Source organism: Accipiter gentilis, chromosome 8 (genome assembly GCF_929443795.1).
Source record: "Accipiter gentilis chromosome 8, bAccGen1.1, whole genome shotgun sequence".
NCBI lineage: Eukaryota > Metazoa > Chordata > Aves > Accipitriformes > Accipitridae > Astur > Astur gentilis.
The window spans coordinates 16,905,615-16,927,705 of record NC_064887.1 but is presented as its reverse complement, the minus strand read 5'-3'; the positions used below and the strand labels follow the sequence as shown (position 1 = coordinate 16,927,705).

Here is a 22,091-nt window from a genome sequence, read left to right as displayed (position 1 = left end):
GTACAGGCTTCAAAGATATAGGCCTCCTTATTTTTGCTCACATGTTATAGGAATCAGAATTGCTGCAAATCTAGTTACTTCCATGATTTGTGCCAATTAGGTGATGTGCCACATAGTGATGCACCTGTGATACTGGAGAGGGTTTTTGCTGTTCTGTCATGACAGCTAAACTGCTTGCACTTTTGAGGGTGTACTGCTAAATCCTAGTGTCATCAGTGAGATAGACTACTATAGCAGATGAGCAAGAACCTTAAAAATGCAGAGTATAGGCGCAAATATTTTAAAGTTAGCGATATATTAAGGTTTAAACAGGTATTGAGAAACTTGAACTTACTAACTGGTTTTGCTGAGTCACTATCAATTTCTATTTTCCAGTCAGAATAAATGATTTCTCCATCCTGCGATGCCAGAAAAATCAAGTAAATGCTAATGTTAGAGCTTGGTGGTTTATATCAAAGTGACTTGTTTTTAAGCTGTGATTGCTTAATTATAACCATAATTAAATATGTTCTGAGTAAATTAAAACCTAAATTTGCAGCCAATGACTGAAAAAAACCACTAAAATTTTGGATCACCATTTTTTAGTTACGTATTGCCAAAACTGCTTTACTGACCATCATGTATGTAGGCAGTCCTTCCTGCAGAATGAGGTGCTTGGTTTTTACAGTTCATGCTTTGCTCCAGTATTTGGGGGAAAGTGTGACTGGAAGCAAAAAGGTGGCTAGAAGCCAAATTTTCATTTCCATATGAACTCAAAACTGGGAAAGATTTTGGAATTTTAGATATATGGGGTAGGTAGAGGGCTATGAATAGGTGGGAATTCCTAAAGTAGAAATAAGTTGTGGGGGAAACAGTAGTATAAACATTTTCACCTGACATTTGTGGCAGCTCTAAAAAAATACTACTCATCTTATGGGTTCTGGAATAAGGAAATACTGTTTGGTTCCTGATAGCAGGTAGTTAAGTTCAACATATTTTGGAAATGTCTTCTAATTCTGCTCTTGAAGTCAGGGTTCATAGTCTATTTTAAGCATGTAGCTAAATGCATTAAGATGGGAATAAAATGTGGCATGTCCAGAAAAATCCTTTTAGTTAACACCTGAAGAAAACATGCAAGTCCATACATTTGTGAAAACTCTTTCATTTAATTGTTCAGTCTTTTGGATATCTTGGATTAACATTTCCATTAGTAATCTATTATTTCCACTTACTTCAGTTCCAACAAAAAAGTCGGTGGAGATATTCTGTAGGACTTTCAGATTTTTGCTTGAAGAAGTACTCATCTTTGTATATGGGCTCTCTTTGGTGGGTACTTCTAGTGTGTTCAGAGATTGCACCTTCTCTGGGAAGCAATATGGATACATCTATTCATTATACACTGGAATTTATCAGACCAAGCAAATCCTTTGTCTTATAAAGGTAGTTCATGGATAAGGGGAATTTCAAGAGGAGACATGAAGAAAGACTGCCAAGTAAAGCAGCAGTTCTGCAGGTTAACTGTTTCCTGGTGGAATCTCCCTGTTGCTGCAGCTGCTCTGAAGTCAGTGCTTCCCATACCCAGACAGCTACTTAGGATAGCACCATTCTGTTCTTCATCAGTTTTACACAGCATCAGTGTCTCCGTGGGAACTGCCCTTACACATCCCCCTTAGCTGCTGCAGCCAGGAGCTAACGTTTCTGCTCCAGGGAACGGCACAACCTGTCTCCTGCAGTCTGTGCTGTGACAGTGTGCACCAGAGCAGCTATGCCACAGCAGCTCAATTGCCTGAAAGGCATTTTCTGGCATGGTTTGCAGTCAGTCTCTCAGGTAGTCCAACTCTTGTGCTACCTGTGTGTCAGCTTGCCAGCTTTACAGAGGGATTAGTAGTGTGTCCCTACCACAAAGTACCATAATAAGAACTGATCTACTATGGAATGTGAAGTGCTAACTTCACGCTCTGTAGTGAAGAGTGACACCATTATCCAAAGCACTACAGAAATACCTACAACATATACTGTTACTCCAAGATTATTTTTCCAGAAATAGTATTCTGTAAGGGCTGAAAAGGACATATTGTTTCAGGGATAAAGAGACTGGGTGGGGGACTTGCATGGGCTATTAAGTGAAACCTGGCAGAGTTACTGTGGATACAGAACTGCTCTTTTTGTATTCAATACATGTACGTATCTTTGTAGTCAATACATGTATGTCACACCTTGAATACCAGTATATTTAAGAAACCTTTTTCCCCAGATGCATTTAGCTATACAACGTTTTGTTGTTCAGCTTTCATTATGTATATACTGAAATATAAGCTTATTAAAAACATTTTCCCCAATAAGGTGTAATAAAAATATTACCTGAGGTTTTGTAATGATAATGCAGTTCCCTTAAACTAATTCTGACGGGTCCATACTCTGTGTTGATATCACTTTCGCACAAGTTTATCTGTTCAGAAAAAATGCATTTGGTAACTCATTTTGTCAGATCTTTAAGGTACAAGACTAAATGACTTTCTACTGCAATGAAACAGGTCTTTTCAGTTTGCAATGTGTTTGTAATACTCCATGAAGAGTATTTGCTGCCTCATGTGCAAGCACAGAGAAAATGCAAACCTGTGGTTTCTCTTGTGTTATCCTTTCCCTGTAAGGATTTTGCCATATTTATAGAAAAAAAAAGCTCTAGTGGTCACGCTTGTTCAACAACTGTACCAGCTACAGCTATTTTGAGCAGCACAGATCAGCAGGTCCAAAATTCCCCCCCCCCCCCCCGATTATTTTCAGCCTCACTTTTTTTACAAACTGCTATGACCATTTTAATCAGACTGACTGCTGGGTTGCCAGTAATTATGGTTCTGCTGACCATGACCATGTTTCACAGTTTGGGACCCCCTGAGATAGCACAGCAGTTGAAAAGGCTGACAGGAACTTACACTATTAATACAACTACTTTTGCACCTACTGCAGTTTTAAAGAGGGAGTCGTGCTGTTTCTTGTGAGTTAGCTTTTCAAAATGCATTTTACTGAAGTTTCAGAGGACTGTTGAAGTCTTTCATTTCAAAGTCAGAACGAAATTCACAGGGAAGTCACAATTTGCTGGAAAAATCAGAGTTGGGAAGCAAAAGAATACATTTCTATGGAGTTCTGGCCTTATCTACAGTTTGGCTTGATCCTTCTGTTATATATTTGTGTACAGTACCTTTACGAGAGGTTTCCAGCAGAGATCTAGATGCTTAAAAGTATCTGGAACATCAGGGGGCATATAAAAAATTTCCCCCTCTCTTACTTTCTCAGATGAAAGTGGTTCAGGAAGTTTGGTGGCTGGAATATTCCAAAATAATACTGAGCTGCAAAATGATTGTATAATGTTATTCCTTGGTTTTGTTTCAAAGTCAGATGCTGTTTTCCCCACACATTTTAAAGTTGCCTTTTTTTAGCCTTTCATCTTCAAACTTTACATAGCAGTAGAGACTCTGAAAATCAGACAAATGCTAAATACTTAATTGCTTCTTTTGTAAATGGTGGCACCATTTCATCAGTTGTTCACTATGCCAAAGCAGCTAGATAGCATTCATACAGCTTGCTTATGGGGAGTTACTGGGTAAAGTTACTGGCACTACCTGGGTGAAATTTCTGGAGGCTGAGAGAACTGGACAGAATTCTGTAGTGGGTGATCTTAGCAATCCAAATAGAACCTCATTCCCAATTCTTGTATGTACCAAATTATTTGCTGACATTCAAGGCAAATTGTCCCACTCACTTGAATCTGTCATCTCATTGGAGTTTTCAGCCCTCTGATTGTTCCTGCTGCTCTACTCTGGACATTCATTCACAGATTTGATAGAGACAATGATAATATACCTCATTGCTGACATCTCTTCCCCTTTTCTAACAGGAGTTGCTCAGGGACCTGTGCTCTTCAAGGATGACATTACAGTGACACTTCCCTGCTCTTACTTTATGTGAATACTTTTAATTTGGAGCCCTGGTGTGCGAGTAGTTTAAATTATTTCTTCCATGTGCATTACTTGCATTATACTGCAAACTTATTAATAACTGTATTTGCAATCATTCTTCTAACGTAATTCTTTGAAGTCTTCTCTATATTTGATTAGGGAAAATGACTTTGTATCACAACAAAATTTTGCTCTTTCCAACCCTCCTTTTGATGTAACTAGCAAATATATGATTGAACCCAGCCATGCAGCCTTGAAGCCTTAAGCCTTTTGCCATCATGAAAGCTAAACACTTATTTCCACTTTTTGCATTCTGCCCCCTTGCCAGTCTTTCACATGGGATATCTGGTCATAACCATCATGACTGTTAAGTCCACAAAACAGGAGATTCACACAGAATAATTTTGCCCAGCTAGTGTACAAGTTTAAGTGTAGTTTAGAGTATTTCTATGGCCTCAAAATCTTTAACAGCTTTTTGTGCAAGTCACATAATCAATGTAAGTGTCGGGGTGTTGTTCTCCAGGCCAATGAATGTGTGATCAACACTCCTCTTAAGGTATACACAGAATATAAATGTATACATATGAGGTTTTTCAGTTAATGAACCCTTAATGCCATTACTGTAAAGGCCTTAACTGGCCAAGAACTTGATGTGCTTGTCTTCTCCATACAGAGTTTCAGCTATTCAGGATAGGCTGATAGGAATCCAGAAGTGTGCTAGTTAAATCATGGAGTATGCTCCATAAAGCTTTCCATAGGAAACTGGAAGATGTCTTGTAGAGTATGTATTGTATATACCAATCAGGGGAGCAGGTTACAAGCTGCACGCGAGTTTCAGCTCTCTTATCAAAAGTAGCAGCCATTTGGTTGTCCTAAAAATAACAGTAATAATAATTACATGGGGAGAAGATAATGAGAGACAAAAATTATACTCTACTAAGTACTTCAACATGTAAAATAGGCTTCTAGAAATTAAGTCACCATTTCTGCTTAGGTAAGGTGTGAAAATCACGACTTATTGTAGTTATAAAGTCAAGCTATTTTAAGATGTACTTCAAGTGAGCTGATACCAGCTTTGCCTTCTAAACACCCAAGATTCTGAATTAAGTCAGCAGGATAAATACTTGCTGGCACCACTGCAAGTCAGGCCCTCCTTAGGTTGCCATGTTTAACTTTTTTTAATCCAGCTTAATCAAAGAGCAAATCATTGAGAAATTTATCTTGAACAGTTAAGTGGAGTGGAAGTGATATCTCTTTGAGAGGTTTACACCATGGGTCATATCTCTGAAATTATCTTGGCTAGACCACACTGTGGGATGGTAGTGGTGCCTTCAAATATTAATTATTAACAGTTTAGTTTGTGTATGGTGGGGTTCTGCAGGTCTTATAGTACTTATCATTTACCAAGCAGTCATTGTTTTATACCAAATTTATTTTAATTTAATCAGAAAAATAAAGGAAAGGTATCGGGGGGGGAGGGGGAACAAGTGATTATAGGCTATGCCCTGATGAAATATAATTTCCAGTATATGCAAAACTTATATACTCTGGCTAAAACTGTACTTATCAACCACATGGCAAAGTTTCAGCTATACTTTTTTAGGCTAAATCCTACTCGTATTTGCATTCATGAGTTACCTACCTGGAGTCAAAATAGTATTCTCAAAACCGTGCAAAGCTTAATTAGGTTCTGGATATAGCTTTGAACACTTTTTCATTGATACGTAATAATAAACTGCTGATTTTAGAAACTGTGCCATAAAAACTGCAATGCTGTGCAACGGCCAACACACATTCCATGTTTATATAATAAAAAGTATGTCCCGGTATGTTGCTAAGTATTGACAAAATGATTCTTTTGTCAGTGTTATTTATCAAGCATGGGTTTCCTGCATCTGTTATCCCAGATGAACATGAAAATAGCTTTCTGAGCCTAAACCTTGGCGAAAAAACCTCACCCAGACAACAAAGGCCAAAACAGCATTCTGCTATCCAATCACTTTCTTCATGTTGGTACGAATTAGTATCCATGGGTATTACTGTAGCATAATTTATTAATGAACAGTTGTATCAGCTTTCTTTTTGTGATACATGTGCACCCTTTTCCTCACTTTTCTGGTAATGTTGCTAAGGACTGCTGTATGTATGAAGTTCCTCATGGGTCGGTAGTGGGACTGGCGCTGTTTAACATCTTTGTCAGCGACATGGACAGTGGGCTTGAGTGCACCTTCAGTAAGTTTGCTAACGACACCAAGCTGTGTGGTGCGGTCGACACGCTGGAGGGAAGGGATGCCATCCAGAGGGACCTTGACAGGCTTGAGAGGTGGGACCATGCGAATGAAGTTCAACAAGGCCAAGTACAAGGTCCTGCACATGGGTCGGGGCAATCCCAAACACAAATACAGGCTGGGTGATGAGTGGATTGAGAGCAGCCCTGTGGAGAAGGACCTGGGGGTATTAGTGGATGAAAACCTGGATATGAGCCAGCAATGTGCACTCGCAGCCCAGAAAGCCAATTGCATTCCAGGTTGCATCAAAAGAAGTGTGGCTAGCAGGTTGAGGGAGGTGATTCTCTTCTACTCTGCTCTTGTGAGACCCCACTTGGAGTACTGTGTTCAGCTCTGGGGCCCCCAGCTTAAAAAGGACATGGAGCGGGTCCAGAGGAGGGCCACAAAAATGATCAGAGGGCTGGAGCACCTCTCCTATGAGGACAGGCTGAGACAGTTGAGGTTGTTTAGCCTTGAGAAGGCTCCAGGGAGACCTTATAGCAGCCTTCCGGTACCTAAAGGGGGCCTACAGAAAAGATGGCAACGGACTCTTTAACAGGGAGTGTAGTGATAGGAAGAGGGGTAATGGTTTTAAACTGAAAGAGGGTAGATTTAGATTAGATATTAGAAAAAAAGTCTCTACTGTGAGGGTGATGAGGCACTAGAACATGTTGCCCAGAGAAGCTGTGGATGCCCCATTCCTGGAAGTGTCCAAGGCCAGGTTGGATGGGGCTTTGAGCAACCTGGTCTAGTGGAAGGTGTCCCTGCCTGTGGCAGGGGGGTTTGGAACTACATAATCTTTAAGGTCCCTTCCAAGCCAAAAGATTCTATGATGCTAAGATTAATTTGCATAAACTCTTTTTTGAGGTTTGTTTTTTTTTTTTTTTCTTCCAAAGAGCTCAGTTTTTCTTCCTCTTGATCTCCATTTGATTTTGCATTTGACTACATTTGCACTTCAAATTAATTTGGGCAACCATCTGTAGTACTTTGATAGTAAATGAGCATCCAATACTCCTGTAATAGTGTTCAATCCTTTAATTGTACTATGTATCCTAAGTACCACAGAGCTTTAAAACCAACACAGAAAATATAAGTTTTGAGTACTCAGGCAGCACCTAGAAGAATTAAGGTAACTACAGTAACACCATTCTTGTGTGCCTAGATATTTAGGTAATTGAAATTATTTCTCTGAATTCTTGGTGGCAGGCTAGATTGCTTGTAGTAGAAATTCAACATATTTTAGATATGGAAGGTTTATTATAATTTTGAATTACAATTTTCAGTAAAGCTACAGAATTTTTATCCAGTGTGAGCAGATTCTTTTCAGATTGAGAGCACAGCACAGTTGTAAAGCACAATGAACAGGATAAGTGGCACCAGATTATCTAATATTTAGAAAATGCAGTGAGAAATAACGAAGGTTATTACAAATAATTGAATCTTTAATATTTTATCTTGAGTTTACACTATGATTTCTGAGGTAATATATTAGGAAAACAATAAAAAGAAGAAAAGTGAATTTTTAAACTCACCTCAAAATAATCTGGCAGCCAATGTATATCTGTTACTGGTTTTTTATGACTATACTGTGTGGAAGAGAGTGCACAGTATCTCACTAGAGTTGGCTCTGTGCTACTCTGGTGGACTTGCATAAGTGATTCCTAGAAATGTTTTAAAAAGAGATATCTTAGTGTATTTCCACAATACAATAGTAGACCTGTCAAAGAAAAAAGGTTACTTTATATACTGTTAATGCTGCTTCACATATTTCAGATCAGTTTATAGAACTTTTTAGGGGTCTAATATCTTCCCTTTAGAAAAAAATGGAAAACATCAAAACAGGCCTTTGGATATGAAGCTCTAAAAAGACATTGTGACATGCCTTTACAGGCGCACACACACATCCACTTACGTTACTAATTCCTCCTTTGTTCTTAGGTCTCTCTTCTGCTTACCCCCTTTATAGTCTCCTTCCACTGAAATCTGCTTCTCATCTTCCAAGCTACCTTTTTCTGTCCCTAAACTTCCAGAATAATTTTCAGTATTACGTTCATCAACAAATGCTACATGTATTTGATAGGCTTCATAACGCAAGAGTTAAGTATATGTTGGTGGCTATTAAAGAACAGTCTTATTGAAGCCTAGGTCTGCACAAAATGCAGTGAAGCTATTAAGCTGGACTAATCAGGTATAAATTATATTGTGATAACAGGTTTATTTCATGAACTCATCAGGTTTCTTATCCTTTCTAGTCTCTCATTACAAAGCTTATTTACTCCTCTGTTTTGCGTCAAGATACCTTCACCCATTTTTCCCCCCAGACATATAGATGTACTGCAATATATTTAGAATGGAAGCATTCACCGTGTTAACAGCTGTTATCTTGATTCCATCAGCAACAGTTTTTGCATTTTGCAGCTTTTCTTCATGTTGAGAAATATCCCACAGTACAACCTACAATAAGAAATGAGTATATTATGAATTATTTCATCCTTTATATTAATACACATTTTTTCAAATACAATTCATGGAAGTTTGAGGGGAAAATAACAAATTCACTCTCTGCATTAGAACTTATGAAGTCTTTAATTGCCTCTTCAGTCTGATGCAATCAGTTGAAAGACTACACTTGTCCCAACAACAAAAAAAAGTTTTTACAGCTTGACCTATTTATCAGTACTACAAAGAAGAATTGTACAGTAATGGCTCAGCTATGGAATAACCAGGCATAACTTCAGTACAGGATCAGAGAATTTCTGAGAATTTCTGAGACTGACATCTGTCTTTTGACCCTGTGTGTTACTATGGATGTTGAGTACATCTCGTCACCCTTATTTTTATACTGTAAGAAAATACAGAAATATCCAATTTTATTCTTAAGCAGAGAATTAACACCTGTCCATTGATGCAGCCACCAGCAATGATACTTGGATCACTTGGACTGAACTGAAAGCAGAAAATGTCTTCAGGACACTCCAACATTAACTAGAAAGAAGAAAAACAATTGAGAAATACAGTCACACTGATTGTTTGTTCTCTTGTTATTTAAACACTTGGCATATTTAAAAGTCTTGATTAAATACCTGAGGATGCATAGAGTCAAAAACACTCCAAAAAAGTATTACTGACTGCTGCAGCAATGATTTATCAGAAAGGTTAACTTGCTCTTTGTAAGAAAGCTGGTCTCTTGCTGACACTGCTATAATCCCTGATTGAGAGAGAGAACGAATTTTCTCAGAAGAGACAATTCAAGTTTCAACATGCTGTTAATTATTCAAAGTCACTTGTGTTTATACTTTCTGAATACAGTGCAAAAAAAGAAAAAAAAAAAAACCCAACCATGTATTTATATTTTTCTTTTTAGATATCAACTTTGAGGAAATTATTTTTGTTACTTAAAATTAAGTTATTTAACAATGACCTGTAGAACCTAAGCATTAGGATAAAATTCAACTTTTTTGCTAGTACTCCTTAATGGTGTAATACTACACCTGAAATGATATGACAGGCATATAGTCCTGGCCACCCATCATGAAATCAAGTCTTTTGTAGCTGAATTAATTTCCTATACAGGCTGCAGTGTTGGCTTTTAGTATGCTGTGCAGCTAGGACATTTATATAGAACTTAATTGTGCCTTTAAGCCTGGCTCTGTAGAGCAATAATCCACGGCAGGGAGCCGGAGGAGACATTTAGTATGCCTCGTGATGCTCCCTGGCATTCAGCAGAGCCAAGTCCCATTGTGGCTGTAACATTCCTCACAAGTATTAGGCATGCTACAAGAACCAGCCTTGGGGAGAAGAACAATGGTATGCAGAGCCACCAGAAGGACCTGGCAGAGTTGCAGCCCCACTTAAATGAGCCTATAAGGGACAAATTACCCTTTCTTATGATCTCTACTTAAAACATTAGTGAGGGACTTCGCATGGCCTGTCTGAACTCTACAAAGAATTTGCCTGTCTCATTTTTCACTATGTCTCAAATCAGCAATTCAGACAGACATACTAAATCAGTTTTGATTTGTTTTTCAATTTAAAAGCTGCTGATTTTATGAAAGATGGATATTTTATAGCTGTCATATTATACATGCCATTCAAGTCTCAAATCAGTATTTTAATAGCATTACCATAAATGGTTGGATGCCAGCAAACGCAGCTAATAGTTCTGTTCTTGAGATACCGCAGATCTGTAAATGATTGGTATGCTTTAAGATAAACATCTGGCTTGCCACCAGAACTGTTTTCATCTTCTGCTAGGGCCTTCCAGTCATCAAAAAAAGCATTCATAATTTCATTTTGCTGCAATGCAATCTCCATTCTGTTTTGTGAAAAGAACAGTTAACACTTTCAATAATCCAGATATGACTGCTCAGCAGTAGAATTACAAATATTTCTGTAAAGAGGCAGCCTTTGTTTTACACAAAATTATGACTGCAGTAGTAAAAAAAAAAAGTATTAATTCCTCAGTCATGCATCACTGTAAGGAAACCCTTTTCCATTTAAATATTAATAACTAATTGTACCAATAATTTAACTGTAGTTCTCTGTGGATCAAGTACAGTGCAATTGTCCAATTCTTGTGCAAAAGATGTCAGTAAGTGAGACTTGTCCCGTGACTAAGGGCTGTAGGACAGCACCTTTGCTTTTCTGCATAAACCTCTGCTTTAGAGAGCAGTGTTTGAAAGATCAGCTTTGCAGCTTGTTCGAAAAGATGTATTGCTATCAACTTTAACAGTTCTAATATCTATTTAAACCAACATTCATGGCATAGACTTCATGCTAATTTTTGTAGAAACAAATATTAATATTATTTGTTAATATTAAAGTAATAAGGAAGAGAAAATCCAAAACTGTTGTGGTTTAACCCCAGCCGGCAACTAAGCACCACACAGCTGGTCGCTCACTCCCTTCTCCAGCAGTGGGATGGGGGAGAGAATCAGAATGGTGAAAGTGAGAAAACTCATGGGTTGAGATAAAGACAGTTTAATAGGGAAAGCAAAAGCTGTGCATGCAAGCAAAGCAAAACAGGGAATTCATTCACCACTTCCCATTGGCAGGCAGGTGTTCAGCCATCCCCAGGAAAGCAGGGCTCCATCACGTGTGACGGTCACTTGGGAAGACAAATGTCCCCCCCTTCCTCCTCCTTCCCCCAGCTGTATATGCTGAGCATGATGTCCTGTGGTCTGGAATATCCCTTTGGTCAGTCGGGGTCGGCTGTCCCAGCTGTGTCCACCCCCAACTTCTTGTGCACCCCCAGCCTCCTCGCTGGTGGGGTGGTGTGAGAAGCAGAAAAGGCCTTGGCTCTGTGCAATCACTGCTCAGCAGTCACTAAAACATCCCTGGGTTATCAACACTGTTTTCAGCACAAACCCAAAATACAGCTCCATACCAGCTGCTGTGAAGGAAATTAACTCTATCCCAGCCAAAACAGCACAAAACCCCAGAAGTATATATAAGCAAACAAAAAAAAATCAGTATTTGACCAGACCAATGGTCCACTCAAACAAGAGTTCTTGTTTGTATTCTATATTATTTCAGGTAGCCTTTGACATGTATTGCTGCAGTAATTTTACCTTAAATGTACTGAGGTAAGAAATTCTTTCAGCTTCTCAGATGACAGGCTCTCTTCTTTTTCTTCATTTGACAACTGTCTAGGAAAATACTGTGTGGCTGCATTTTTTGGATAGGTCCTAACCAATTGGAATAAAATTGAATGTGAGTAAGTATAGAAACAATTTCAAAGACAGAAACCCATGTAATGTGTAAAATTAAAAGCTAAGTATATTTGATTTTTCTAGAAACTCTTAGGAAAAGAGTGCAAGAACAAAGATGCAAACAGAGCATCCAATTCTGTTCTCTTAATCAGTTTGTAACTGAGTAACTCCAGAAGGGTTAATTTACATAACTTTAGCTGAGATCAGAGACAGTGGGTAGCTTAATAAGCTGATAAATATTTTCTCGCACTTACCATTTTGTCTGAGTACTAGCTTCTCTTACTTTTGGAACCATTTGTACGCCCACATCTTTTTCAAGTATTTTAATACTGAAAGTTTTGTCTTGATAGGACGTGCATTCAAAATAACTGTCTTTTACATGTGAAGCATTCTTATCAGTAAATGTAATTGGTGCACCGAACTTCTTGCGTACTCGAGAAATCATATACTTAATCTGGAAAAGAGATATTTCTGTAGTTAGTGGGGAGAAAGTTTTTGGAAAGTTTGTTCTGTAAAATGGCAACACATATAATTGTAGAATTAGTTCTATTGATGATGTCTGCGCTGAGTTTACATATATTTCTACATTTTGAAATTCTGAAGTGCTTATATAAATAACCTACATATGTAATAGAAGATAGATTTGTATTTCTAAGACAAGAAGTTGCCTTTAGGTTAACGGTTTGGATTATTGCTAGTAGGATAAAAGAATTACATTTTCTAATTCATGCAATATCAAAACCGCACCTTCAATTAAAGGATTGAGTTGCAGGAGGTCATACTGCATTGGACTTCCAAGACCTAACTTTTCAGCCCTTCCCTCTTAGTGCAATTCTCAACTTTGGGTGAGGTACTTCATCTTCCCTTGCATGGCCTAGGGAGAGAAAAGTACCCCAAGGAGGATCCACAAAAATTTGTGTGAGGAGTTTCCTTATAGTGAGAACTAGGGAGGAAGAAGGGATGCGGCTTGACTTCTACCCATAAAGAGAGGTAGGCACTTGATTTCAGGCAGTAGAGAGGTATTGCTTTGTCTTGGATTCATAGGCAGGTATGTTTTCCCAGCATCTCCCACAGAACTAGAAAGGAATGTAGGCTGAGAATACTTCTGAGTGGACCTTGCCAGCAAGGTAGAATACAGAATACTTGGACTGCGAATGTGGGTTAAATTTAGTGACTGTGAAATAGCTTTAGAACAATCAGACATCTTTTTAAGTATAAGCAAGATGTCCAGTTGCTGAGAACTATCAAAACTTAGCCAGTCTTCCCTGAACAGGGATTTAGGTATTGAGTAAAAATCACTCATGGACAGTTAAATGCTTGGAGATGCCGCACACATCACAACTTAGGTGACAGCTGTGAGTGGATCTACTTTTTGGATGTATAATTTTCTCAGTATAATTTGTAGGTGTAATTAATCAAATATGCCCTTCTGTAAAGTCAGCTTGTAATACCTGGAGTTGGTAACATTTATTCCGAGGTAGAGAGCCCTTAAAAGTGTTGCATGCTACTTAAATGCCATCCATATAATGAAACAGAGTTCACTGGGCTCCATGTAAACAGAACTAGGTCCATAGAATATAATTACAATGACTCAACTTGCAATCTGGCCAGATAGTAAATTGAGCAAAAAGTGGCAGAGATGCTAATGACCAAAGATGATGAGGACTTTTGAACTTACAGCTTAAAAAGTATGTCCAATGCAATCTTACATACCTTATTTGCAGGATTTAAAAAGAACAGAGTTGTAAAAAAAAAAAAAAGTTTCTGCAGCACTTTCAGTTTTTGTTAAAAGTCAAGCTATTTCTCTCTTTTTTTTTTCTTGAAAGACCCCAAGCAAAACTAGGATTGCAACTTCCAGTTTCCTGACTTTTTTTTTTTTTAAGGAACTTAAAATAAATTTGGGTTTTTTTAATATTTATTTGATTGACTAACATCTGTTGATTCTGACCTTTGTAACAGTGTCTTTAACAGATTCTTCTTCAACTTCCTTTTCACTGCCAAGAGAAACCCAAGGTTTGTGGACAGGAGGCTTATAAGGATGGATTTCCAGAGTTTCCTCTCTATTTTCTTCTTCTTTTTCTCCTTCTTTTTCTTCTGCAGTTTCTGGAGGCTGTGACATCAGTGAGAAATGGTACTTTTTCAAAAATTTGTTACTGAAATGTAAGCATGCACTAGAAACCCAGTTTTCAGTCTTTAGTCATGCATTCTTTACTTTGTCTCAATGCAGTAAGTCTGGCTATACTGTGCCCCTGGGTATGATTGGGTTAGGTCCTGTTCATTCATTTGTGCATTAGAATTTTCCAATAAATGTTACATATTTAATATTTAACTACTAAAGAGAGACTGTTGTCTTGAAAGCAAATCACTGTTATATAAAAGGAATTTATAGTGATTTTCTACATTGGGCCCTCCTGCCTGGAATTGCAATTTGCTTTTCTATTAATTGTTACCTCTCTTGATGCTGGGTGACAACCTGATGTTGAAAAATTATATAATCTACCCATAAACCTTCTCCTATGATGCAATGCACAAGGGGAAATCTTCTATGTATCTAGAGTTATTGAGAACTCAAGAATATTTTAAAGTATGATTTGAAGAATATATGCATACATATAGTGAAAAATAGGTATCATATTTCTTTGAAGATGCCCAATATATTATAAACTTTTATTTTTATGTCTGTCTTAGAAACCTGGGTCATGGCAGAGGAAATTAACGCTTATGATAAAAATGCAGCAATGGGGGTTATACTGGCCCTCTGAAGTAAAATACAAAAATTTAATTCGGTCTTTCTCAGTATAAAAGATATTTTTACAGTGATATGGATATTTTTCCATGGTCAGATTTAGCTTTAGAGAAACACTCTAGCATGCCAAGCGCATCAGATGTTAACGAATACAATACAATTCCTGAAGTATATGTTTGAGACAAGATTCTGAAATATTAATAGATAGAACAATGCTGTGGTATACTTGGATTTTCTTACCTTCAGAAGGTTTTCCTTGGCTTCCTCAGAAGCAACAAAGTAAAAGTTCTGTCCGTACTGGAACTTTGCATCAAAAACTACCAAAAGTTCTTCCCCTGGATATTCCTATTTTAATTAAAACAATTAGTGGAAAACTGAAAGCAAATAACATACAAAACAGACATGAGCCTGTGACTGGCAAAGCTACCACTAGTGTAAATTCAGTATCTGGTTAATCTTGTGGTCTTAACACAGAATTCCATGTGCTAATTGAAAAGAACAGATGGATTTTACTTTGTAATAAAAATACGACTGGGACAAAACTAATCTTTTCATACAGAGAATTAAAGAGAAAAGAAGTAGTTTTAGTGATTCTTGATAAATAGGCCATGAATTAGGAGAAGCCAAAATCTGTGAAGCTCTGCCAGTTCACAGAATCAAGACCAATAATGTTTATGTTACTTTTTAGCATATTTTCAATCTAAAGTAGTTAAAAAACCATATGTGCATGGTGAGCCATGAGAAACTTTGAGTTAACAGTGGTCCATGACGTATAGCCGTTGGATATTACAGCATTAATGTATTTACACAGAGTCAAACAAGGACAGACCTTATCATTAAAAGAATGTATACTCTGAGAGCATGAAGTCTGAAAGTGAGAATGAAATAAGCTACATACTAGGACAACTTTTTTGATAGGGTGGAAATCAGAAATAGTAGCTCTTGTTTTCAAGTCCTGAATGATGTCCTCTTTTTTAATAAGTTTGAAACAATTTTCTTCTGTGACATCTTCATCAACTCGGCAATTAAAAATCTCTTGAGTCTTTGTAGTGAAAACTAAAGGAAAGATTTCTGGGTGGCCTATGAAAGAAAGCAAAATTGCTTGATAAACAAATTCAGAGTGTTGTTTAAACATAAAGATATACTGTAATAATTCTGTGTCTTTTCTGTTTCCTAGCAGAATGACTTTGAATCCCTCAGCTTAGTTTTTGGTCTTTTGGAAGGCATGGAATACAAATTATATTACATTTTGTTAATCTTGGAAAAGACTCTAACACTTCCCACTTAATGAATACGTTATTCTTTGTATGAGGGTTTTTTTCCTCTCGATCAACAGGTGATTAAGAGCTTTAGTGAACAGTCATTAATGAGCTGTTTTTAATACATTGAGGACACAAGTGCATAGCTCTGATTTAAGAGACCCCTTGAATAAATACACTCTAGTCCTTCCCTGTAGAGCGGTGCCATGTTAAGCCATGTTTAATCTGGATGAGGCTTCAATACCCTCCCAAATGAGGATGCTTTTCTGATTTTGGACTTTCATCTTCCTCTCATTGAGTTCAGAGTGCAGTTGAGTTTATTTCTCACTAAGCAAGTGAGACTAAAGCAAGGTCACTAAGATTCAAGCCAGATATTTATTTTCAGCTTTGCTGGAGAATATACAGCTGTTGTTTTCTACACACATGACCTCTGTTAGGTTCATTCGTATTAATTTAGAACAAGCTATTTCTTATCCTAATTCCAGCACTGTTATCTTCGCTGGTTTTAGTGAGGCTCGGTGCAGTTAGGTGACCCATCAACTGCGCTTTGCAAACAATCTGAAGATAATATACAGCGCTTCTTGTTAAATGTGTGTCAGCTGCATATACATAACACTGGTCCTTCCCATATCACATGTTCTGCCTTCCAGTTTACCTAACAGCTCTAAGTGACTGAGATCACTATAGGCCCAGCTAGTCGAATCCTGCTGCCTAAGAGACTCTTTTCTTCTTTTGCAATACTGCCATCCTAGGAGACTGCTGCTCAATGTCTCAGCTGCCATAGTAAGCGCATGCTTCATGAAGGCCGCTATACTTTTGTCTGAGAAGGCTAGCAGATGTTCACTTTGAATGTTCATCTTTTTGATAAACTGGAAAGTGTAAGAGATTTGGGGACATGTATACATGGGATTTTTATGAATTTAAATGGACTGCCTTTTGTGATAATAGCTGATACTTTGTATAATCTTTGTTTTATTCTCCTTTTTTAGTTGAGTTATTTAATATTTTATCTTAATTCCCAGCACCTGTGGTATTTTTCTCGTTGTGTATGCCTTAAATGGAAGTTGATATATTTAAAATTATTATATTGACCAGCTGGCTCAGCATGTTTTGAGAAGCCATCTCTAACCTAAGCCAACAAGGACTGACAAAATGATAAATCGTCCTTAATCTCTATCATTCGGGAAGCTAAATCTCTGCATAAGCCTATCACATAATACATAATGTTTGATGAATCTGACATTTACCCTTTAAAATCTTTCAGTGCTGCTCTTCCACTGCATCTGCTCTGCTATAGTCATTCACTAAAATTACTGACATGCATGGTGCTTCTGGGTACACCCTGCACTATACCAAGTATGATTTACTTAGCGTTCACTACTCATTTTGTAGCACGCACAATCTATTTGTGGCATGCACAGTCCATTAGTTCACTTTCTTCACAAGTTGTAGTCAATATGACTACAGTCATAAGGACTTTCCTTTTTGGATATCTCAGAGATTTCCAGGATTTCTGTGTGGATGCTTCCAAAAAATAAAAAGTCGTAGGGATTTTGACTGGGAAAGACCTCTGAAAGTTATCTGGTCCAAACTCACTGTTGGTACCACCAGACCAAGTCAGGTCTTGTTCATCTTTCGCAGTCCCTCTGCTTGCCATTTTGACATCTACTCTCTGTAGCTAATGAGGCCAAGACCTAGATTCTTCTTTTGCTTATCAATTTGGCTATAAGACCAGGCTCAGAAAAAGTGTTATTCTAGGGTGATTTGAAACATTTAATCCTTTTAAGGCACTGCAAAAGTTGGTCTGCAGGACTCCCAGGTCACCCTAGCCAAGGGCATGGTATTGTTAGGAAGCAGACTCAAACCCTAGTACAAACTGCAACACTACAGATATACTTGACATTGCAATATATTGGAGCAAAAAAAAATTAGACCTCCTTTTGCAACTTAAATTTCATAGGATAGAAAGAGGATAGAAACCTAGAGTTGCACACCAAAACAGAATGCAATTTCCATCCTCTGCCGTACACAGCTGGCTCACAGGACAGAATGGACAGGAGAGCAAAGGAACAAGAAATGTGTACATATCTCAGTCCTCAGAGTTGTTTATGTGGCTAGCGCAATTAGGATGGCTAGAACCTACAGAAAATTTATAAATGTCATTTGCTGATTCTTATGTGAAATTTTTTCAGAATATTATTCCCATGGCTCAAATAAATTAAAGTAAACCCGACCAATTAGATTTTTTTTTGATACATCAAAAATCCTAATCAGGAACAACTGTTGTTTATTGAGGAAGCTTGTATGATGTTATTTTTTAAAATGTGGAATCATGCATACAGCCCTGTCCACAAATGCTAATGCTAAAAAAATCATTTCAAAGAGATGTAGGTTTCAGTGTCAAATGAAACAATACAAGCATTCATTAAAGTTAAGCAAAATTACAAGAGACATCACTACGAGAGAGAGCAGAGTAGGACAGATAGTCTAAGTGTATTTTCTTCAATGCTCAATTGCTATAAGTCCAAGTTAAAAACAAAGTAATGATCAGAATTAAAATATGGACATCTTTTAGGCTAAAGGACTAAAATCTTGTAGTATAGAATGCTGTACTGTAACAGATTCTATACTATAGAATCTATATTACAGATTATAGGTTCTATAGTATAACATAAGGAGTTGATACACTATTATGAACATTTTTATTGAATGTTCTTTTCGAGCAAAAAGTATCTAGCATCTAACCAGAGGCTTCACATTTTTTTTCTGATAGTAAATTATATCATTTGTAACAGTCAACACCGCTTAGTGTGATGAGAACTTCACAAAGGACCAAGAAGCTCTAACAGAAGTAAAGAACACTTGCAGGTCTTACGCTAAGGAGGTACCATGCACGGACAGTGTCTGCATATAGTAGCATTATTTTCCTGCTTTTAGCAACAGGTTTCTAGCAATAGTTTCGATATTATGGCTCTAACCTTATTTGCCACTAGGTGGAGGTAAAATTCTCTCTTACTGTCAAAACTAAGTGTCTCCAGGATCACCGAAAATACATCTAAGGGATCACTTACTGTCCATTCTCATTAATTGCAGCTTAGCCATTTCGGTGATGCTAATCGAGTGCAATTTTCACTTCCACCTGTGTGCTCATAGGATTATATAGGAAGACAAGTGATTTATGATTTCTTTAAAAATTACCTAATTTGGATATTCCTACTTCGCCACATTGTTTTAGCTTTTAGCAATAAAAGCCATACTGTTAAAAGCCAATTAAGAAGATAACCTTTTGGGCTGTTCCTGTAAACCGTAGATAAATTTTACATTGAGATCAATTTAAGTTCTATCTGAGGAAGAATTGCACAAATCAGGTCTGAAGAAAAATCCAACCAGAAATGTGAAAAAACATTAAAAATTATTTGATGTTTAAGAAAAAAGAATATATTTCAATTCAATCATTCTGTATTTTAGCTCTTAACTATGGCCACACTTAAAACTGCACTTTCCTTGCACATAAGCCAAAAGAAAAGCTTGATACCTCGTGACTTTTAAATGGCAGATTTTTTTTCCCCTACAAAGCAAAAGATGTTAATCAATGTCTACTGATATCTGTGATTAAAAACCACAAGTGATATGCTAAAATCATCTTCTCACCAGATTTAATAATGATTTGACAAAGATTAAAAACTGATAAAAATATTTCAAGTTTTTCTTTCAATTGCTTAACTACTATTAAATGCAAACATTTTGCACCCTACAATTCTGTTGTGATGCTTTTTATTTCCCCTGATCCCAGGCTTCTCTCAACCCAAGATAAAAACAAACTCATGCCTGTTTCAGCATTCCTTGCTGCCCTGCCTGCTACTCAGAGAGTGGTACTGTAATCACTACTGTAATAGCTGCATCTCTTCATAGTTTCTAATTTTTCTCATTCATAAAAAATATTTCCTTTTCATTCCCTAGCATTAGTAACATTGAAGCTTCAAAATACTTAAAGTATTCCAAAACTGTTACTTTAAAGCCCAGTCGTCATAGCGCTTACCTATAGCAGCCATAGAAAGATCAACTTCGTCTTTTTTACCTGAAATATAATGACATGATGTTATTAGTAATTTTTCCTCCTAGCAAAGTAACTATAAATACACAGTCCTGTCCTTGTTACGGCAATATTTAAAATATCTCTCTATATTTAAAACTAAACTGTGAAGAGGAAACAATAATTTCTATTCAGTTCAAATTTAACACCAGAAATGAGTGAAGCCTTTTAAAATAGATCTGTATCTTAAGGAGATGTTAGCATATTTTGAAACTATGGAGATCTAAACCTCATTTTTATTTTGAGCAGGTGGTCTGCATAAGAGAGAAGCCATACGACATCGGTCAACTTGTGCACACTGCCATTCCCAGGGTTGAAAACTGCACTGCCTGCTATCTGATAGCACCTGCTTGGGGCAGTTACCAGGCAAATCCTGTCGTGTGAAGAGGAGATAAATGGGCAAGGCTCGCTAATGTCAGACAGTAGCAGAACTGGCAGGTGTGCAGGCAGGAGCAGACCTTAGACCCCTCTGACAGTGGTGAGATGGGCAGGCTTGCTCTGGGTGGCAGGGTGCTGCAGGAGCCAGGCTTTCTTCAGCTCCTGAGAGAGGGTCTGCAAACCTCACAATGAGGCAGGGCAGGAACAGATTAGCACTGATGGGCAGAATATGCTCTGCAGCACAACAGCTATTAATCAGCTGGCAGGGAAAAGGTGAAAGCAACTTCAGGAAGGTGGCTGTCATGGCAGAAAAAAATATCTCTCTGAAACAAAACAAATAAAACCCAAGCAAAAGTACATTCCCAGCTTTTCTAAGAATGTGCATGAATCACTGGGAAAAAATATTTGTATATAGCAAAGGCTCATTAGCCTTACCCTTCATTAACTATACTTTAATTATACTTTATAAATGACACAAGTGAGATAGTATCTCAGCACATCTCAGAAAAAATGCAATAAAATGCACTGCAAAATTAAATTGTGAGACTTTGGTACATTTTCAAGCTCTATTACTGTACCTTTACAGTGTGATCCTGAGCACCCGAACTCCTGCTTCTGGGGGCAACTCTCTGCCTGACGCTCTCTCCCTGGGCTGTTAGCTTTTGTGAATCTCCCCACTTAATATATATTAAGCCTCCCAATTTCCCATTCAATAGTGTTATTACAACACCACAAACCATTAAATCAAAACTACCAAGACAAAGCATAAATACTGCAATGTAGCTTTTTCATGTTCCTTATACTGGTTACAAAACCATACTCAGTAATTGTAGATCTCTCATTTATATAAAATAGGATATTCTAATTTATTGCATGTTTACTTAAATGTGTGGGCCCAAAATAATTAAGGTAGCTGTCATGTAAGACCAGATTACTGCTTGTTTCATTGTTCCTGTACCTTACATACCAAGCTGTGTTCGTTTTCCTTTTGAGGATTCTTTAGCTTTGTTTTCACCTTTCTGTTTCTTTGCTGAGGTTTTTGGACCTTTCAAGGAGGTCTTGCCGGATATGAGATTTTCTGACATTTTTTCAGATTTCTCTAGAGAAAAATACATACCATCAATAAACTTTAAACAGACAATGGAATGCACCATCTATGAGTGAAAATTTGGTCCATGATTTTATGTAGTTTATCGTTACAGTATTATTTTCATATGCAGCCAAAGGTGTGTTCCATAATTTTAAATATAAACTGTATTGTGGTATGATATGTAATAGATGGAAATACTTCTTCTGTCCAGGGTGATTAAGTATGGAAACTGATTATCCAAAACAGTGAAAGGTTAAATTAGGAGAGGGGTTTCTCTTACCCTGAGCTACAGTGGGAGGAGCACAGGTGAAAATTCTCCAGTTATAAATATTTGTCCCAATGTCCTTAAGTGTACATCATTACTCAGCTGCACAAAGTATTTCTGTGTTTTTTTCTATTTCCAGTTAATTTTTCAGTGTAGCTCTGTGGGGGACAAACTTGGAAAGAAGATGTATGCATAATTACATATAGCAACCACACAGCTGGAGACGATGCTGTATAGAAGGCTACTCTTGTTTCATTTACTTTTCTTCTTCCCAATATCTAGAATAAGGCTGAGAACAGCAGCGTAGAAAAGGCTCAGTTCCATTGCAAAGAAGGAAATGCAGTACA

The 22,091-nt window shown here is 37.4% G+C and overlaps 1 protein-coding gene across 9 annotated transcripts in view; it reads right to left on the bottom strand.

The window, feature by feature from the left end:
• The window catches only part of DNAI3 (dynein axonemal intermediate chain 3), a 31,870-nt gene that overhangs the window by 4,517 nt on the left and 5,262 nt on the right, over nucleotides 1-22,091 (bottom strand). For 3 of the 9 annotated variants that reach the window (XR_007507107.1, XM_049809264.1, XM_049809265.1), the window contains exons 1-17: nucleotides 21,357-21,504; nucleotides 19,958-19,996; nucleotides 15,558-15,739; nucleotides 14,900-15,004; nucleotides 13,862-14,023; nucleotides 12,168-12,367; nucleotides 11,773-11,889; nucleotides 10,327-10,517; nucleotides 9,286-9,410; nucleotides 9,098-9,187; nucleotides 8,567-8,656; nucleotides 7,735-7,863; nucleotides 4,734-4,807; nucleotides 3,179-3,326; nucleotides 2,341-2,428; nucleotides 1,212-1,342; nucleotides 335-398 (exon numbers count right to left, since the gene is read on the bottom strand). Coding sequence is in view for 8 of the 9 variants with exons in the window: in XM_049809264.1 (XP_049665221.1) it covers nucleotides 335-398; nucleotides 1,212-1,342; nucleotides 2,341-2,428; nucleotides 3,179-3,326; nucleotides 4,734-4,807; nucleotides 7,735-7,863; nucleotides 8,567-8,656; nucleotides 9,098-9,187; nucleotides 9,286-9,410; nucleotides 10,327-10,517; nucleotides 11,773-11,889; nucleotides 12,168-12,367; nucleotides 13,862-14,023; nucleotides 14,900-15,004; nucleotides 15,558-15,739; nucleotides 19,958-19,996; nucleotides 21,357-21,504 (2,083 nt within the window). In the remaining variant the exon portion in view is untranslated. Of the gene's footprint in view, nucleotides 1-334; nucleotides 399-1,211; nucleotides 1,343-2,340; nucleotides 2,429-3,178; nucleotides 3,327-4,733; nucleotides 4,808-7,734; nucleotides 7,864-8,566; nucleotides 8,657-9,097; nucleotides 9,188-9,285; nucleotides 9,411-10,326; nucleotides 10,518-11,772; nucleotides 11,890-12,167; nucleotides 12,368-13,861; nucleotides 14,024-14,899; nucleotides 15,005-15,557; nucleotides 15,740-19,957; nucleotides 19,997-20,240; nucleotides 20,321-20,469; nucleotides 20,550-21,356; nucleotides 21,505-21,759; nucleotides 21,917-22,091 lie in introns of those variants that run through there. The other 6 variants (XM_049809270.1, XM_049809272.1, XM_049809266.1 and 3 more) reach the window with 5 other exon arrangements.